Source organism: Oncorhynchus clarkii, chromosome 16 (assembly GCF_045791955.1).
Source record: "Oncorhynchus clarkii lewisi isolate Uvic-CL-2024 chromosome 16, UVic_Ocla_1.0, whole genome shotgun sequence".
NCBI lineage: Eukaryota > Metazoa > Chordata > Actinopteri > Salmoniformes > Salmonidae > Oncorhynchus > Oncorhynchus clarkii.
The window spans coordinates 40,229,858-40,249,351 of NC_092162.1; the positions used below are offsets into that span (position 1 = coordinate 40,229,858).

The 19,494-nt window shown below is 45.5% G+C and overlaps 1 protein-coding gene across 2 annotated transcripts; it reads left to right on the top strand.

Moving 5' to 3' along the window:
• The first annotated feature begins 4,964 nt into the window (after positions 1-4,964).
• LOC139368446 (LIM domain and actin-binding protein 1-like) lies at positions 4,965-18,881 on the top strand. Of its 2 annotated transcripts, none has more exons than XM_071107346.1 (11): positions 4,965-5,220; positions 6,775-6,931; positions 7,869-7,914; positions 9,593-9,967; positions 15,072-15,141; positions 15,700-15,794; positions 16,299-16,367; positions 16,463-16,514; positions 16,683-16,753; positions 16,858-16,991; positions 17,193-18,881. In XM_071107346.1, exons 2-11 carry the CDS (start codon positions 6,810-6,812, stop codon positions 18,307-18,309), a joined length of 2,151 nt encoding a protein of 716 aa, XP_070963447.1. In that variant the 5' UTR covers positions 4,965-5,220; positions 6,775-6,809; the 3' UTR covers positions 18,310-18,881. The 2 variants fall into 2 exon arrangements, with proteins under 2 accessions (XP_070963447.1, XP_070963448.1); XM_071107347.1 differs by having other exon boundaries at positions 16,686-16,753.
• Positions 18,882-19,494: the final 613 nt, after the last annotated feature.

Genomic DNA, 19,494 nt, shown 5'->3' on the forward strand with positions numbered 1-19,494 from the left:
TGTTGTGATCATAACAACATACAGGAAGTCCTTCTGTTCCCCTGACCTAGAATTCCTTACAATCAAATGCCGACCACATTATCTACCAAGATAATTCTCTTCGATTATAGTCACAGCCATAGTCACAGCCATTTTCGTACAAAGTTAAAATTTTAATTCACTATCCATGGAAAAACGTAAATGAAGTGCATTCATTGATACGCATGTGAAGAACGGAGGCGCAGTCTGGTCAAAAAAAAACCAGAAAGCATCTCCATAATAACAGACAAATCCACTGACACAAAATACCAAAATGTTCTATATATTTTGTAGGAGAGCTGGGTTAAGACGTTAAAGTTGTTCTGGCTGATACAGTGTATTTACAGGCAGTGAACTGCTCAACAGTAGCAGAACATCATTCTGAGTACCTGCGCTTTTACGCTCGCTTTGTGGAGGCAGAGAAGCACATCTCTCCAAATAATGTAGTCTAACAGAGTGGGAGAAATTGCTGCGTTGTTATTTCTATAGCGAATGAAAATAAGCTAGCAATTTATGTTCTGAGAATAGTCTACATTTCCCCCTCTACATTTTCTTATATAAAAAGGCTTATCACCATGTTTTGTTATGTTGTGTTGCTACCCGGCTGTATTGTCTGTCATGTGTTGCTCTCATACTATGTTGTTGTCTTTAGGTCTCTCTTGTCGTGATGTGTGTTTTGTCCTATATTTTTAAGTTTATTTTTAATCCCAGCCCTTGTCCCCGCAGAAGGCCTTTTGCAATTTGTTAGGCCGTCGTTATGAAATAAAGGTTTAATAAATAAATCGTACCCATATGTTAATAAGAACAGGAAAAAGAATGCGTTGTGAAATATTTTTGTTGAGTGATATTGTCTTGGTATGTAAGGATGAGACTGTTTCGTCATATCAAATCAAATCAAATTTATTTATATAGCCCTTCGTACATCAGCTGATATCTCAAAGTGCTGTACAGAAACCCAGCCTAAAACCCCAAACAGCAAGCAATGCAGGTGTAGAAGCACGGTGGCTAGGAAAAACTCCCTAGAAAGGCCAAAACCTAGGAAGAAACCTAGAGAGGAACCAGGCTATGTGGGGTGGCCAGTCCTCTTCTGGCTGTGCCGGGTGGAGATTATAACAAAACATGGTCAAGATGTTCAAATGTTCATAAATGACCAGCATGGTCGAATAATAATAAGGCAGAATAGTTGAAACTGGAGCAGCAGCACAGTCAGGTGGACTGGGGACAGCAAGGAGTCATCATGTCAGGTATTCCTGGGGCATGGTCCTATGGCTCAGGTCCTCCGAGAGAGAGAAAGAAAGAGAGAATTAGAGAGAGCATATGTGGGATGGCCAGTCCTTTTCTGGCTGTGCCGGGTGGAGATTATAACAGAACATGGCCAAGATGTTCAAATGTTCATAAATGACCAGCCTGGTCGAATAATAATAAGGCAGAATAGTTGAAACTGGAGCAGCAGCACAGCCAGGTGGACTGGGGACAGCAAGGAGTCATCATGTCAGGTAGTCCTGGGGCATGGTCCTAGGGCTCAGGTCCTCCGAGAGAGAGAAAGAGAGAAGGAGAGAATTAGAGAACGCACACTTAGATTCACACAGGACACCGAATAGGACAGGAGAAGTACTCCAGATATAACAAACTGACCCTAGCCCCCGACACATAAACTACTGCAGCATAAATACTGGAGGCTGAGACAGGAGGGGTCAGGAGACACTGTGGCCCCATCCGAGGACACCCCCGGACAGGGCCAAACAGGAAGGATATAACCCCACCCACTTTGCCAAAGCACAGCCCCCACAACACTAGAGGGATATCTTCAACCACCAACTTACCATCCTGAGACAAGGCTGAGTATAGCCCACAAAGACCTCCGCCACGGCACAACCCAAGGGGGGGGGGGGGGGGCGCCAACCCAACCCAGACAGGATGACCACATCAGTGACTCAACCCACTCAGGTGACGCATCCCCTCCAGGGACGGCATGAGAGAGCCCCAGTAAAGCCAGTGACTCAGCCCCTGTAATAGGGTTAGAGGCAGAGAATCCCAGTGGAAAGAGGGGAACCGGCCAGGCAGAGACAGCAAGGGCGGTTCGTTGCTCCAGAGCCTTTCCGTTCACCCTCCCACTCCTGGGCCAGACTACACTCAATCATATGACCCACTGAAGAGATGAGTCTTCAGTAGAGACTTAAAGGTTGAGACCGAGTTTGCGTCTCTGACATGGGTAGGCAGACCGTTCCATAAAAATGGAGCTCTATAGGATAAAGCCCTGCCTCCAGCTGTTTGCTTAAAAATTCTAGGGACAATTAGGAGGCCTGCGTCTTGTGACTGTAGCGTACGTGTAGGTATGTACGGCAGGACCAAATCAGAGAGATAGGTAGGAGCAAGCCCATGTAATGCTTTGTAGGTTAGCAGTAAAACCTTGAAATCAGCCCTTGCTTTGACAGGAAGCCAGTGTAGAGAGGCTAGCACTGGAGTAATATGATCAAATTTTTTGGTTCTAGTCAGGATTCTAGCAGCCGTATTTAGCACTAACTGAAGTTTATTTAGTGCTTTATCCGGGTAGCCGGAAAGTAGAGCATTGCAGTAGTCTAACCTGGAAGTGACAAAAGCATGGATTAATTTTTCTGCATCATTTTTGGACAGAAAGTTTCTGATTTTTGCAATGTTACGTAGATGGAAAAAAGCTGTCCTTGAAATGGTCTTGATATGTTCTTCAAAAGAGAGATCAGGGTCCAGAGTAACGCCGAGGTCCTTCACAGTTTTATTTGAGACGACTGTACAACCATTAAGATTAATTGTCAGATTCAACAGAAGATCTCTTTGTTTCTTGGGACCTAGAACAAGCATCTCTGTTTTGTCCGAGTTTAAAAGTAGAAAGTTTGCAGCCATCCACTTCCTTATGTCTGAAACACATTCTTCTAGCAAGGGCAATTTTGGGGCTTCACCATGTTTAATTGAAATGTACAGCTGTGTGTCATCCGCATAGCAGTGAAAGTTAACATTATGTTTTCGAATGACATCCCCAAGAGGTAAAATATATAGTGAAAACAATAGTGGTCCTAAAACGGAACCTTGAGGAACACCGAAATTTACAGTTGATTTGTCAGAGGACAAACCATTCACAGAGACAAACTGATATCTTTCCGACAGATAAGATCTAAACCAGGCCAGAACTTGTCCGTGTAGACCAATTTGGGTTTCCAATCTCTCCAAAAGAATGTGGTGATCGATGGTATCAAAAGCAGCACTAAGGTCTAGGAGCACGAGGACAGATGCAGAGCCTCGGTCCGATGCCATTAAAATGTCATTTACCACCTTCACAAGTGCCGTCTCAGTGCTATGATGGGGTCTAAAACCAGACTGAAGCATTTCGTATACATTGTTTGTCTTCAGGAAGGCAGTGAGTTGTTGCGCAACAGCCCTATCCTCTACAACCTTCTAAGGCAGAAGCATTCTTCTGAGACAGCATTATGTTTGTGTTTTTTTCTTCCGATGACTGTCTGTCAAAGCCTTTCCGTTTATAATCTGATGCTAAATTGCAGGTCTTTCAGAATATATTGTTGTCTGCAAAGAGTGTCCCAGCGGGGTTTTGACGTGCTCTTTTGTTCAAGAGATTTTTTTCTCTGGTTGAATTCATAGTCTCTCCCCTTTAACTGTCACAATTGCCCAATTTTTATAGCCTCAGATGATCAGGGATTGAGTCTGTTGGAGAGGATCAGTTTGAGCAAAGTGAGGTGTAGAATCACTGATCTACAAATAGTAGAATTGCAGGAAATGAGATTTAAAACGGCTACATTTTCTGCTAGCTCATGGAATAACGTAGAATTGCAGAAAAGGAGATTTTAAACTGCACATTTTTCTCTGTGCCAACAAGAAGTGTGAACAGTTTGGTGTCGCATGGGTTGCGAGGTGTGTGGGTTTGTTACTATGCCGATAAATGCCAACATCCATCCAGACATTTGCCACTTAGGACATTTGTGTGACAGACCATCTCAAATAGTACTGGAGTACCCCTGCTATAGGCCTACACCACATAAATTGCTCCTAGCCTCCCATGCATAACCCTACTTTTATTCCCTAACACTAAGACTAAAACTAAATCATATAAAAACTCAATAGAAATGTTTTTATCAAACCGAAACTGAATAAAACCGAGTAAATCAAGTCTGAAAAATAAATTAAACTAAATTGAATTCCAAATCAAAATGTAAAAACGAATAGAAATAAAAACGAATAGAAAATCCAAAAATGGTATTAACTTTGCTCCAAAGACATACAGACCACCCAAAGTAAAGACAGAGTGATTAATCCTGAATCTGATCCACACTGGGTTTTTAGCTGTTACACAACTTTGTATTCTCAAAATACTGTATGCCATAGACATAGTTATGTGTCAGTTTACGTTCAATTCCATGGACACAGAGCCCCTCCCTACACATGCAGGGAAATCATGTGGTTTGGATTAGACTGTAGTGATGTGTCACTGATGTAGACTAGACCCTGGTGCCACACCAATCTGAAGCTTAGCAGTCCTGTTTAACCACATGGTAAATTAGATGGCACAATAACAGTGTCTTAAACATCTTAGACTAGGTACAACAAGGTATAGAGGATTGTTTTGGTATGGGTTAATTGATAGACAGAATGGCCCGGAATACAGATAAACATACAGACCTTTTAAGGAGTTGAAGAGGGATGATACCATGGGTTTGATATAGTGATAAGAAGTAAGTCTCGTCTTTTGATCACACACACACACACACACACACACACACACACACACAGTGGAGTTTGTCTGGATTGTGAATGACTCACATCCTCTCAGCCTTTGACCTCATGAGAAGAGAGAGTTTGCTTCACTTCCAGGAATTGAGTGGGATGCTTCCTCATATGTCATACTGCAAGGAGGTGTAGTCTATACTGTATGTACCCACCTTTTTTTTGCTTTCAGATTCACTCTGGGGAACACAGTGGTTTGGATGGGAAGGGCAGCTTGTACTGTACCTGCCAGGTGGAAGTAAATGCTATGTTATTGGTTGGAAAAAGTCTCATGGTGTTGATTTGCCCACTCCCATTTTCCTAAGCACACATACTTCCATGAGCACAGCACACAGCAGTGCCAGACAGCAAAGTGTTACTGAGGAGAAGGAAAAGAGGGAGGTTGAAACAAGCATCAAGAAATAAGAGAGGAGTGATAAGAAAAACGTGAAGGTATGTAACATGCCTGAGCTTTCTATGGGGGTAGAGGTGATGATTTAAAAAAAACAATTTGTGTAGAAAGGCTTATCCTAGTACTTAGACATCTTTCTGGAAATACTGATTTGAAAGTTAAGTTGGATGCCTAATTTGGCATCCAACTTGGTATTTTGCTCTCTGTGCTCAAGTCATTTCCTATTAGTTAAATATTTGATTGTAGTCAGTCATATGCTGCTGGCAATTTCCAAAATGTGTTGTCTGAGGTGATATTTTGATTTTGATGTGTGTGGTGTTTGATCAGTGGACAAAGAAATAGAGAAGTGTTAAAGGTCCAATGCAGCCGTTTTTATCTAAATATCAAATAATTTATGGGTAATAATTAAGTACCTTACTGTGATTATTTTCAATTAAAATGGTCTAAAAGAAACAAATAACGTATTAGCAAATAATTTGGCTAGGACTGTCTGGAAGTGGTTTGAGTGGGAGGGGAAAACTGAAAACTAGCTGTTATTGGCAGAGAGGTTTGAAACTTTCTTTCTTATTGGTCTATTAACTAATTTACTGCCTGGTGATGTCAAAACTCCATCCCACCAAAACAGGCTGAAATTTCAGGGTCTCTTTTCAAACAGCTCGTACACTAAAAGGGCATTAATTATAATTTTCACCATATTATTCCAACTTCAGAGTTTGGAAATATACTGAATATAAAACACAGGAAACCATGTTTTTTTGACTGCACTGGGCCTTTAAGGCTTTCCTATATTCCAGAGCACCATATTTGGATTAATGCCAACCTGCTAAATAGGGACTTCACTATTATTGTTATTCATAATAACAGTGGTGTATCTGCTGTTGGTGGATGTGTGCAAGGTGTCTCATTACCAAGGAAAAGTATAGTCTAGGTCTACCTGTCCTGTCTTACCATATCTGTTAAAAAAGGACATCTAAACCAATAGGCTAGTTTGACAGTACAGTACATGTTAGCTCGGAACCCCAGAGGCTATTTCCTAACTAGAATCCTCAACCTCCTCCACATTGGCTAATTGTTTTTTGTACTGTGAACCATGTGTAATTCTGAAATGACAGTTGAAATGAACGTGCATACTGTAGAACAGTAAGGCTGAGAGTGAATGCATGTAATCTGCTTGCCCTGGTTTCCAGACAGAAAGTCTGTGTGACGTCCCAGGAAACAAGTGGACACTTCACTGTCTCTGTATGACACTGAGAAAGATGACCAGGCAAGGCCTGTGTATGCAGTGAGTAGTAGCTTGGGGTCTTCAAGTTCATGAGTTCAGTGACTCAATGAGAGGCCTGAGTTGGATGAGTAGCTGCTGTATGCTGGCTAGTGCCTTACTCCTTGCTGATTTATTCATCCACAGGAACCATGTGTCATTTTACACAATAGTGGCCTACTGTCGCTCACTGCAGACTACTCATACCATAGACCTATGGCTTACACACACCATACGCTGAGATACGAGGAGTAGGATTGTCTAGGGTAGAATCTTATTTTTGTTCCGTTATTTGTGAGGTAAATGTAATATACTATATATTTTTATTCCTATTCAGCCAGCTAGAGCAGTCTTTTCCTGAGAACAACCGAGATGACCGTTGCTCCGTTCAGTCGCAGACAGTGGGCCTCCCAGTCCCTCAGAGTCACAGCTGCGGAATTGTCCATAGTCGGCACCAGAGGAAAGAACAATGCCATCGCTGAGCGCTTCTCGAAGTAAGTGGGGTACAGTAGTATTACATCTATTTATAAATAACTCAAGATAGTTCATGCGTCGTTTACAGTGGGAGCAAATTACGGATAGTGGGCAGAATAAACAAGAAGTCGGACCAAGCCATGCGCGAGCGAGATCCTATCTGCGCGTTGTAGAATGTATTTGCATATTTCTGTTAGGGTACGCCTCCTTTCTAAAATGTGCACAAACTCAATTGAACCTCGCACTCCTTCTAAACAACGCAATTTAACCCCCAAAAACGTTGGCAAAGCGTCAAGTCTATAAAACGTAGGGCACCGTGTTCGTAACAGATTCTAGTTTTGGGAAAAGAAAGCTAAAAAAAAGAGCATAATGTCGGCCCAGTTTCACCTAGTTCCATTCTCTCCCACTACCCGGGACCGGACTTCCTCTCACTACCATTATGCTTCAGCTTTGTAGCCCCAGTCACGTGTCTGGGTTACCCCTTCGGTCTGTGGTCATATCGCTCTCTTTCACCTTAACTGTTACTCACTTTCTCTTCTTGCTTCACATGTACAGACACCCAGTTGTATCTATTGCTCTCACTCTCTTCCTATACCCTCATACTTGTTCCAAGGTAGAAACGCAAATACTCACTTCAGTGTTAAGTTCATCTTTCCCTCTCCTACTGACCACTGATAGCTTTTCCCATCCCAGTCCGTTCTGCTGCTTGGAACCATTGCTGAGCAATATTTTGAAACTGGATTTAATAGTGCCAGTCTGCTTGTGCTATCATGCCAACTCATTGTCATGGAGTAGGCAAGAGCACAAACATCTGGGACCAGGCTAGAGTTTTACCAGTTTGTCTAGCCAAATGTGGAAACAGCACTGGCTAAGCCATGATACAGCCAGAAATTTCTGAGATCCAATTGATCTGTTATGTAACCCTATCCTCACAACCCCCCCCCATCTTCTTCCAAGGTACCAACTGGCTGCAGAGGAAGCCAACTTGGAGAGGAAGAAAGCCGTAAGTACCCAGTCAAGGTTAAAGAGACTAATATCTAACAAAGCTAGAGACATTGGGATGAACCTCAAATCAAATCAAATTTTGATTTGATGATTTGGGATGAACCTATTTCTCTCTCAGGCCTAAACACGCACAGTCATGCCTGTCCACATATTGCACTTTACACTAGTAAAGCTTTAATCCGTCTTCAGAGACTTTTAATCTGAAGGTAGATAACCTCTGTTGCTCCCAGTACCTCGCATCACTTCCTCGCTTCTGTTACAGACCTGATCAATTAACACTGGGTGGTCACGCACTTCACAGGCATGAAGGACTACAATGTAATGCCAGATCCCACCTGGGCAATACAGACACACTTCCTGGAGGTCTGTTGGCTGGGCCCGGGAATGTCACCTGAGGGGATATAAACAGACAGCAGGGAATTTAGTTATTTTCATTAAGCTTTTTCAATCCCAGGTATGTGTCTGAGTCTGGAATAAATCGACTGTCAGCTGTTGTATTGTATTGTGAGCAAGGCTTTCAAAGGCATTTAGTGGGATTTTTTGTTGTTGTTGCTACAATTATGTACATCGTCACTGTTAGCAGGAGAACTTAACATAAGAAAATCTGTTAGTCTTCACAGTTTGTGTGTGTGTGTGTGTGTGTGTGTGTGTGTGTGTGGGGGGGGGGGGGGGGGGGGGGGGGCATGCTGCTGGTCTCTATCCTCAAATGGTTCATTTCTCCAAAAATGACAATTTCCTGCTCTCTCGTTTTTGGGATTTTCCCCTTCTTTCAATTGACCTTTTCTGTTTTTTTTCTCTCTCTTACTCATCCCCTTTCTTTTCTTTCTCTTTATCTCTTTCTATGTTCCCCCCTCTCTCTTCCACTGTTACTCTATTTCTCTCCCTCCTTCCCTCTCTGTGTTTCTCTCACACTCTCTCCTGGCATAGAGGGGTGGGCAAGCTAGCTCCTTCATGCAGATCTTTTCTCAAAGCTCACATCTGGGAGAGCTCTTATCATTTCCACCCAACAGACACAGAGTCAACTGGATCTCCAGGTTACCGGGCTTTCCAAGGTTTTTTACTATTTTTCTTTGACAAAAGGAGACAGACGGTAGTGAAGGGAAAACTATGAATTGTTAAGGTCCTTATTTCTCATTCATTTAAATGGCTGTGAAACTTTTAGCTCCACTTATCTTACTGCTATGGTTGTCTAAACAGAGGACAATGCGTCCGTTGTTTACTTGAAAGTAAGCATTGAAGCTTGTGTTAAAAACCCCTTAGAGTGTTCTCGTCATATGGTCCTAGTCATTTGATGAGCATGAGAAACTGTATCGTCATAACCAGGTTGGGTTAACCAGGGAGAGGTCTGGTAGGAAGATGCTACTCAGGTTGAAAGCTAACGGTAGCTGTATTAGTAGCTATGGAAGAAATCGGAGACCGACTCGTCTCCTGAAACAATTGATGTGGGTGTAACACTGGTATCTGATCTGTATTCCCCCCCCCCTCCTCTCATCCTGTAATTACTACCGCATATCATTCCTCAGCATTTCTCTTTTACACGACACATAACAGAAAAACTAATCCTGGTCTCTTAAGTACCTAAATTATGGATTCAGCGAGTTGGGATGCTTCTGGAATGTGTCAGTGATTATGATCCGTTAGTCAGACAGACTGTCGGTCTTTACCCCCTCCTCCAGGCTGCGGAGCCGTCGCCACAGACTTTCCGCAGTTGCAGCCTGAGTGTGTTGAAGAAGCTTTGGGAGCAGCCTGTCCAGTCAGCCACACCTTGTGCCACGCTACCCCACACTCGCCGCTTACTCCCCTCAGATCCTAACGCCAAGCACCAGATCCAGACCCAGGCCCAGCCACCTCTCTCACCAGACCCCAACACCAGTCCCACAGCCACAGAGGACCAGGCAGGACCAGGTATGGAGAGGAGACGGCAGCAGAGAGACCGAGAGAGGCAGGAGGGAGGAGCAGCAGAAGTGCCTTGCATCCCCAGTGAGAAGCCCGACATACCCCTCAACAACCTCAAGATGATGTTCGAGAAAGGAGAGAACCTTCAGAACAAAGTAAGTCCAAACTTACTGATTTACAAGCTACACGCCCCTTAATATTTTAATAGGATATATGTAATTTTTCTGTCATTTTCCACCACATAAATTATAAGAAATGAGAATGGCTAAACAGGAACAAAGCTGATGAACTACTGCAAAATGCATTGCTTGTTTAATCTTTTATTTTTATCAAAGTCGTTTGTTTCTTCAAATCTGTGGTTTCCAGATGTATTTTGGAGAAACACTTGTATATTGTTTAAGTATTAGAAGTCCAGTGTGGTCATGTTGATCAGGTGTTGTGAGGCCTTCTACTCTGTGACAGTGACTTAAAAATGTGCCTTTCTTTCAAAAACAAGGACATTTCTAAGTGACCCCAAACTTTTGAACAGTAGTGTACATGCATACATACTAACATACATACAGTGCATTTGGAAAGTATTCAGACCCCTTGACTTTTTCCACAGTTTGCTACATTACAGCCTTATTCTAAAATGGATTAAATAAAATTCAAATCTCAATCTACACACAATACCCCATAATAACAAAGTGAAAACAGGTTTTTAGAAATGCATGCACGTTTTTATATAAACCTGAAAAACCTTATTTACATAAGTATTCAGACCCTTTGCAACAAGACTCGATATTGAGCTCAGGTGCATCCTGTTTCCAATGATGCTCCTGATGTTTCTACAAGATCTGGGGAAGGGTACCGACACATTTCTGCAGCATCGAACTCTTTGGCCTGAGTGCCAAGCGTTACATCTGGAGGAAACCTGGCACCATCCCTACGTTGAAGCATGGTGGTGGCAGCATCATGCTGTGGATAATTTTTTTCAGCAGCAGGGACTGGGAGACTAGTCAGGATTGAGGGAAAGATGAATGGAGCAAAGTACAGAGAGATCCTTGATAAAAAACCTGCTCCAGAGCGCTCAGGACCTCAGACTGGGGGTGAAGGTTCACCTTCCAACAGGATAACGACCCTAAGAACACAGCCAAGACAACGCAGGTGTGGCTTCGGGACAAGTCTCTGAATGTCCTTGAGCCGCCCAGCCAGAGCCCGGACTTGAACCCGATAAACATTTCTGGAGAGACCTGAAAATAGCCGTGCGTCAACGCTCCCCATCCAATCTGACAGAGCTTGAGAGGATCTGCAGAGAAGAATGGAAGAAACTCCCCAAATACAGGTGTGCCAAGCTTGTAGCGTCATACTCAAGAAGACTTGAGGCGGTAATCGCTGCCAAAGGTGCTTCAACAAAGTACTGAGTAAAGGGTCTGAATACTTATGTAAATTATATTTACACCCCTCCACTAATTGGAGTAAACTAAGGGAAAACAACACTTAGGCTTCTGCTTCCAGCTTATGCGTACTATATAGATTTTACGAACATACCTAGTTGAATAAACAATGTATTTTACAAAAGTTATCTTTTGTTTGTTTTTAATCCCATCCTTCAGCTCCCCTCAACCCCTCCCATCTGTCTCTGAACACAATCCAGTTTGGATTTCTAACTACCATTTCACAAAAGTTCTGAACCTATATACATTTTATGGACACAGTATATTTTACCTTAGTTATCTTGTTTGTTTTTTTGTCTCACCCTTCAGCTCCACTAAACCCCTCCCATCTCTCTTTGAACATCATCCAGTTTTGATTTCTGTTTGCCATATATTTTTCAACTGTGCTGTGATTCACAAAAGCTCTGAACATTTCTATTCTCATCGTCTCTACAGATTGCAAACCAACGATAAACACCTTTGCTAAAAGTATTATATTATTGATCGATTGACTAGGACTTGTCAAATCACCCGGCAGTGACCGTGACTTAGATGTGTTTGCTAAGGAAAGGCCCTGTGAAGCAGCCCTATGAATTGTAGAGTTTTGAAATAAAAAAAATTCTGAAGATGTAGCAGACAACAGGTCTGTGTGTCGTCAATGTTCCTGTTCTAGAAGTAAAGAATGTTGTGCTGTGTGTTCTCCAGGGGTCAGAGCCCTCCTGGGGTTAGTCATGCTGCCAGTCACATGCATCGCTCTGAGTGTTCTCATCTCACAGTACATTCCTACAGATGGGCTAGATATAAACATGCCCTTAGGCAGATAGGAGGGTAGGATGGGGGTTTCAAAACAAACTGTCCTCCTCCTCACACTCACTTTGGAGGTTAACAGCCATTTTGATAATAGAAAAGTGGGTAAACTTGTTTTAGAAGCAAAGGATCCTTTTTATTCTAGGCTAATAGTCTATATCTTGTTTATTTTCCCTGGCTTGTATGAAATATTAGGCGTTGGAAATGAAAGGCCAGACTTTCAATGGAACTTCCTTACGAGGTAGAGTCTTTGGTTGATTGTTGATCAAGATTCAGACCTTCATATTTTTTTTACTAAAGCTAAAGTCGGTTTTTGAACATGGCCTGGACACCAGATCAGAGGATTGTTTTGTAGCGGCTTAATGAGTTGCCTCGCCACACCCCAGCTGGTTGAACCTTCCTTCCTTCCTTAAGCACATTAGCAGCTTTCTCTCTCCCAGCTGAAAGCCAGGAAGTGACCTGGGCTCTCCCCACACACCCCCACACCCTGGCCTCGACCCACACCTCCACGTCCAGCCTGGCTCCCTGCTCCTTGGCCTGTAGGCCTAGCCCCGCTCCCCGCTTCTCTTCCAGGGGCGGTGATGTCATGGGGCGGTGATGTCATGGGGCAGGCACGTGACTGCAGTAGAAATGAGCAAACTGAGCCTCCTCAGATAGCTCTTCCTCCCCAGGTCTTCTCTGATTTATCAAAGAAAAGGCCTTCTCTCCCCCTCCTCTCCCTGGAGGAGACGGTCATGAGGGAGAGGCACTTAATTGACCCAACTTCACCCCCCCCCTCCTTCTTTAGCCCCCCCAGTCCCCTCCATATGCCCCCATGAAGGCCTCCCCTCCCCTCTGCTCCTCTCTCTCTGTGTGACTGTGACGAGACAGAAAGGAAGGAGGCACCAGTCCAGTCGTGGTCCCTGCTCTGCTCTGTCAGGCAGCCCAGTCCAGTGGAGCCACAGTCTAATGAACACAATTGAGTTAGCTGCTGTTGATGTTCCAAACTCCTCCAGGACAGGTATGAGTGCTCCAGCGTAACAGTCTCCTCCTCTCCTCAACTCGTGCTTTGGTCTGCTTCTCCCTGTAGCTCCTTGCGTTGCTTTGCGAGAGGTAAATATGTCTTTTTTTCATTTTCTTTGTTTGGTCTCAAACCCCTCGACCTCGGACCTCCTTGAGCTCACTTTTTATCATTGCGGCTCTGAAACATAAAGCGGAGACTATCTGGGGTTTGCTTTCATTGCTTGTTGTTGGATTAGTATGTTTGTATTAGGTTATGGCGCATTATGCTGTGAATTGAATCTTTTGATGGGAGGGCTAGCATATACACCGACTACACTATGGTTGATGAAAGTACTGATCTGTCAGTGAATAGGGCTTTTTAAGGACTTTGTTTTTGTCAATGGTGGTTTTGTGCTATATGTAGCCTAGCCTACAACTCACTGATTTGAATTGGCCTTTTTTCTTGTTATTGTTCTGGGGCCCAGGCAGCCAGCCGGCAGGCGGTAGGCTATAGGGAGGAGCCTCAGTCTGTCTCCGGGGGTTTTAATTGTCAGTGGGATTAGTGTCAGAGCTCTTTGTCTGGGCCGCTGATCAGTTCCTCCCTATCGAAGCTCAGCTGCCTTCTGGCTGTTTGTTTGTTTACATCCTCCGCCTGCTCCCCCATATTGTTGAGGCACCACCCGTGACCACCGTCTGGAGAGGGGTTGAGAGGAGAGGGATCAGGCTGAAGAGTGGTCACGCTTGGGAAGGGGCCTCCGGCTGCGTTATAGAGAGGTCTCTCGGCCTGGGGTCCGTCTGGGCCAGCTGGGGTCTGGAATCCTCTGCCTGGCTCTGTCTGGAGTCTAGAGCCTAGATTAATCCACTCTGGAGGATGGAACAGCACATATCACCCCCTTCTGCGAATGCAAATCTAAAATACAGACGGCCACGAATGCACAACTCTATATAGACTTTCCCCCCGGAACAGCACTGCTCTGTCTCGTCCTTGTATTTCAGGATTTGATCCACCCTTTGCCTCCCCATCTCTCTCGGTCTGTCTGTGTATTATAAGGTTGTGCCCTGCGCAGTCCCAGCCGACCAGGGCTTTGTGGCACCCTGCTGCTCCTCTAATCTCTGATACCGATCACACCCGTGGCTTACAGACACACGCGGTACAGACGGATAGGAGGCAGGAGACCGGGCGCGTTCCAAATGGCACCCTATTCCCTACACAGAGCACTACTTTTGACCAGAGCCCTCTTTGCCCTGGTCAAAAGTAGTGCCCTATATTATAGGCAATACGTCAACATTCGGGGCTCAACCATAGGCTGTTCTGGCATTGAGCGGGTAGAGGCCAGGTGAAGCCAGGCTTAACTTGAGTCTCTGCTATTACAGGTGTGCCAAGAACAGCATGTCTTCTCCTCTCGGATTTTACCACTGACCTTTTGGCTCTACGAAATCCCTCTCTCACCGATGGCCTGATCACTGAAACGAGAGTTGAAAAGTAGGCAGCCACTCGGTCTCGTCTTCAGCTGTGTTCAGAATGCGCCGTGCCGTGTGTCAGGCAGGAGGGTGACTGGTGAGTCTCCTGGCGGGTGCTGGTGTTGACTGGGATGTGGGACTGTGGACAGGAAGACAGACTGGGGTGTCCATCTCGCCTTTTCTCCCTAAGGTTCTAGCTCACAAGGGGATTAGAGTAGAGGAGGGCTGGGCTGAGCACAAGAGGCAGACAGCTGGGACGGAGGCTGGACAACAAGCCAGGCTGATACTGCAGCTGACTCCCTGACAGGCTGCCACACCACCTCCTCGCCTCTCTCACCTATTTCCTTCTCATCTCTCCGCACCACTCTTCTCACGGTCAGAGCACTGGGCTCAAAGCTGTCTGATGGATGGCCCTGGTTCTCCCCTGTCTTAAATTTAGTTTCAGCGACATGAGCATCATATGGTTCTGTATGCAAAGCACGAGGCAAGTGCTGCTGGCCTTATTCCATATGTTCAGCCTGCTCAATCTACAATGTAAAGGCTACCCTAATGGAATATACCGTCCTGATAGCGTGGCTTGGTTCTGTGTTTCCAGGTGTCCAGAGAGCCTGTGAGGATTGGAGGGACCGGAGGCATCACTGACAACATGGATCAGCTACTTGGAGGTACTATAACGCTGACAGAGCGCTCTCTCGCTCACTCAGACACTCAGACACCAGAGTTAAAAGCAAATGTACTGTTCTCCACGAGGATGCACATATTGTTTCACTAGGCTAGAGAGGCGTACAGACAGACTAAGCATACGTAAGTTGTCCAGACTACCTCTTTCCTGTAAATGTACTGGGTCAGTGACTGTAGATGGCGCCATCCTAAAGTGCCGTGATCAGCAGAATGTCTGATTACAGGAAGAATGATAGTTACGGGAAGAGGGCTTTCCCCTTCTATTCCCCCTGTGACCCTGTGTTCCCGTCGCAGCCTGACAAACACCATGGGCATGTCCCAAATAGCATCCTATTCCCTATATAGTGCACTGCTGTTGACCAAAGCCCATAGGTTCTGGTAAAAAAAATAAAAGAGTACACTATATAGGGAATAGGGTGCCACTTGGGACGCATCCCATGACCCAGACAGTCTGCATTGTGCTGAATGGATTGCCTGTACTGTCGTCTCCATAGCTTATGAGAGGTGTGTGTGTAACCTGTGCTCTCTGTCGGGTCTCCTAGATTCAGGGAGCATAGAGTCCATGCCCCTGAGGGACAGGATGGCCATGTACCAGGCTGCTGTGTCTAAAACAGAGGTGTTATCCTCCTCAGTCAGCGTGAGTACCTGTCCTTTACTCTGCTTCACTGCCTGCCTGCCATGGAAGATCATGTAAGAAGTCAATGGTTCTTAAACCTGACGGAACTTGACTAGCCCCGTAAGGTATAACGATCCTGAAGTCGTGCGAGCTTACATTCTGTTCGAGAAACGAGAGTGCAGCGGTGGTCTTGGATCAGGCTGGAACTTGACCCCAAAGTGAGAACTTCAGGCCCATCCCGGCCAGAAGCTGTCAGTTACGGATTACTTTTATTTTATTTATTAATTTAACCAGGCAAATCAGTTAACAAATTCTTATTTACAATGACGGCCTACCCCGGCCTAACTCTAAAGACGCTGGGCCAATTGTGCGCCGCCCTATGGGACTCCCAATCACGTGATTGATACAACCTGGAATCAAACCAGGGTGTGTAGTGACGCCTCTAGCACTGAGATGCAGTGCCTTAGACCGCAGCCCCACTTATCCCAACTCTAAAACATGTCCCTGTTTTTCTCTCTCTGACAGAGTGATCAGCTGGACTCTAACCTCTGCAGCAAACAGAAGGAGAATGTACCCCCAGGCAGTGTGGACACGGTGAGGGATTGTGTTCTCGTGTGTGTGTGTGAGTGTGAGAGAGAGTGAGTGAGTGAGAAACACCTCTAAATCACCACCTCTCCCTCTCCTCTCAGGGTCCGGACTCAGAGCCCAACAGTAGGAAAGCATCTTCCACAGAGAGCAATGGTAACTGATTTGGTGCTCCACTGCATTTCACCAGATCTACAGTATATTCTTGTCTGTCATTATATGTCTCCTCTATAGGTTTCAGCTCGTGAACCTTAGGTCAGTATTTTCACAACAGCTCCCTCTGGTGTCCAATGTGTGCCATTACTGATTTTAGTCTCATCACAGCAGGCTCCAGTACCGGCACCTTCTCTGCATCCCCGACTCAGAAGGACCAAGCTCAGCCCAAGACCTCCAGGGTGAATTCAACAGTCCCTTTTCTGTATTTGTCTCAGAGCAATTGCCAAACCAACCATTCACTGTCCCAATGTGCCTTGAATGCCTCTATTTTGTGCATGTACAGAGCTTCTGCTTGCCTGCACGGGAGAGTTGTGTGTCATGTCAGAAGACAGTCTACCCTTTAGAGCGTCTGGTAGCCAACCAAAAGGTCTACCACAACACCTGTTTCAGATGCTCCCACTGCAACACCAAACTCAGGTGATGGGATAGGATGGGACAGACACCATGGAGCAAGGAATTGTTTATTTGTTAAAACATTTGTTAATCTCACTATTAGTGGAATTGATATTGTCTTTAGGTCCACTGTGTCGTTCCTCTTGAGTTAAGGATCAGGGTTTATGCGGCAAGATTAGGAAAAAATATTTCAATATGTTGTCTTTGTCTCCCTCTGCTGGCCAGCCTGGGGACCTACGCCTCTCTGCACAGCCACGTCTACTGCAAGCCTCACTTCTGCCAGCTGTTCAAGGCCAAGGGCAACTACGACGAGGGCTTCGGCCTGCGCCCTCACAAGGAGCTGTGGGAGACCAAAGGAGAGAGTGGGGCTGGGGAGGAACCCAGGACAGAGCTGACTACCAAGGCCACCTCCTTTTCCAAAGACAAGCTGAAGAAGTGCGCCTCTACTGGCACGCTGTTGATTAGCCCAGCAGTAGAGGAGTCTCCACTGGCCAAGGTCAACGTGGTGACGGCCTCCCTGGAGACCCGCGCCCAGAGCTCAGCAGAGAAGGACAAGCCAGTGGAAACACGTCGGCTGAAGATCTCCTGGCCCCCCCGCACTGAAGGAGACGGAGAGGGGAGTAACATTGGGGACAGTCCCACCTCAGACGGGAGCTCCGCTGGGAAACAATCCCGTGCTAAGTGGCCCCCAGAGGATGACTCAGCCTCCACCGACCAGAGCCCAGAGCCCACCGTACGCTCCACCCTCTGCAGGAGCGCCTCCCTCAAGGAGCGTAGCCGACCCTTCTCATTGGCCATGGCCTCCCATGATCCCGCTGCCAGTCAGACAGCCAATCCTGAGCCACTGGAGAGGAGAAGCTCATTCGAGGACAGGGAGCCTGAACTGGCCTGTAGCCCTGAGGAACAAGGCATGGAGGACAAGGAACAACCAAACAGCTTGTCACCCGACTACCACACGCCTTCTGACGACAGCTACGTGGACATCCACACCAGCTCTGAGGACGAGGGGATGGAGGGGAGAGTCGCACGTCTGAAAGACCACCACGAATTACTAGAAGCAAACCATGAACAGGGAGCAAAGAATGACGGGAAGGAAGAGGAAAAGCTGGAGGGAGAAGAAGAGGGAGCAGGAAAAGAGGGGGAAGGGTTACCTTCTCAAAACTGCCAGACTGCCTCGTCAGAGATTGCCGCGCCCCCCTCGTCTCTGGAGACTGAGCCGAGGTCCAAGACCAACCGCACGTCTCAGGATGTGGGCTTCTGGAACGGCGAGGAGGCCGTGTCTGTAGAGGAGATGATTAAGAGGAACCGCTACTATGAGGAAGATGAGGACGAGGAGGACTGAAAGAGACTGGACTGGCGTTTATCATGCCATGAAAACGATCAGCCATTATCACCACACTGACTGTTAACTTCCTACCCTCTCTTCATTTCCCTGTTACTAAGGAACAGTGTCTGGCTGCGTTTGGTGCCATGTCAGGTGTTTTACTCTCTCTGAGCTCTATTTGTGCCTCTGAACTATCACCTCAATTGGAGTGATCAAGTCCTCAGAATATCTACAGTGTTAGTTTTCCATAATATAGATTTATTGAAGCACAGATCAGTCTTATCTTTGTGTATCATTCAATGCTAATTTTAAGATATTCCATGACCTATTGTGGTCATTTATTTCTGTCCATTCTACCTTAGTCTGAATTGATGGCACAGTAAAAAACAAACGAATGCTGATGATACCAACTGAACCCAGTGAATGAGACATACGAGTTTGTATTTAGAGAGTCCGATGAATGTTTTTAAGGTGGATTGTTTGATCAGAACCGCAGGAGAGCTCAGCTGAAAGGACAGGATCGGTTTTCACCATATTCATTCTGCTTGTTATCATTGTTTGTATGAATTAAAAAAAGGATGCACACAAAATATTCTGTGACCTCTAGTCTCATTCTAGTTTGAACACCGACTCATTCAAGGGTTTTTCTTTATTTTGACTTCACTACATTGTAGATTAGGAGACAAACTATGAAATTACACATATGGAATTATGTAATAACCCCCAAAAAAATCAACAAATCAAAATATATTTTATATTTCAGTCTTCAAAGTAGCCACCCTTTACCTTTAGGACAGCTTTGCACACTCTTGGCCTTCTCTCAAACAGCTTCACTTGGAATGCTTTTCCAACAGTCTTGAAGGAGTTCCCACATGCTGAGCACTTGCAGGCTGCTTTTCCTTCACTCTGCGGTCCAACTCATCCCAAACCATCTCAATTGGGTTGAGGTCGAGTGATAGCGGAAGCCAGGTCATGATGCATCCCTCTCCTTTTTGGTCAAATAGCCCTTACACAGCCTGGAGGTGTGTTGGGTCATTGTTCTGTGGAAAAACAAATGAGAGTCTCACTAAGCACAGACCAGATGGGATGGTGTATTGCTGCAGAATGCTGTGGTAGCCATGCTGCTTAAGTGTGCATTGAATTCTAAATAAATCAGTGTCACCAGCAAAGCACCTCCTCCATGCTTCACGTGGGAACCACACG

Bases quoted from the DNA above. Each gene is read 5' to 3' on its own strand.
- LOC139368446 (XM_071107346.1), top strand. From the start codon at position 6,810: ATGACCGTTGCTCCGTTCAGTCGCAGACAGTGGGCCTCCCAGTCCCTC. The intron at 16,515-16,682 runs GTAACTGATTTG...GTCTCATCACAG, and splicing joins ATCTTCCACAGAGAGCAATG to CAGGCTCCAGTACCGGCACC. The intron at 16,992-17,192 runs GTGATGGGATAG...TCTGCTGGCCAG, and splicing joins CACTGCAACACCAAACTCAG to CCTGGGGACCTACGCCTCTC.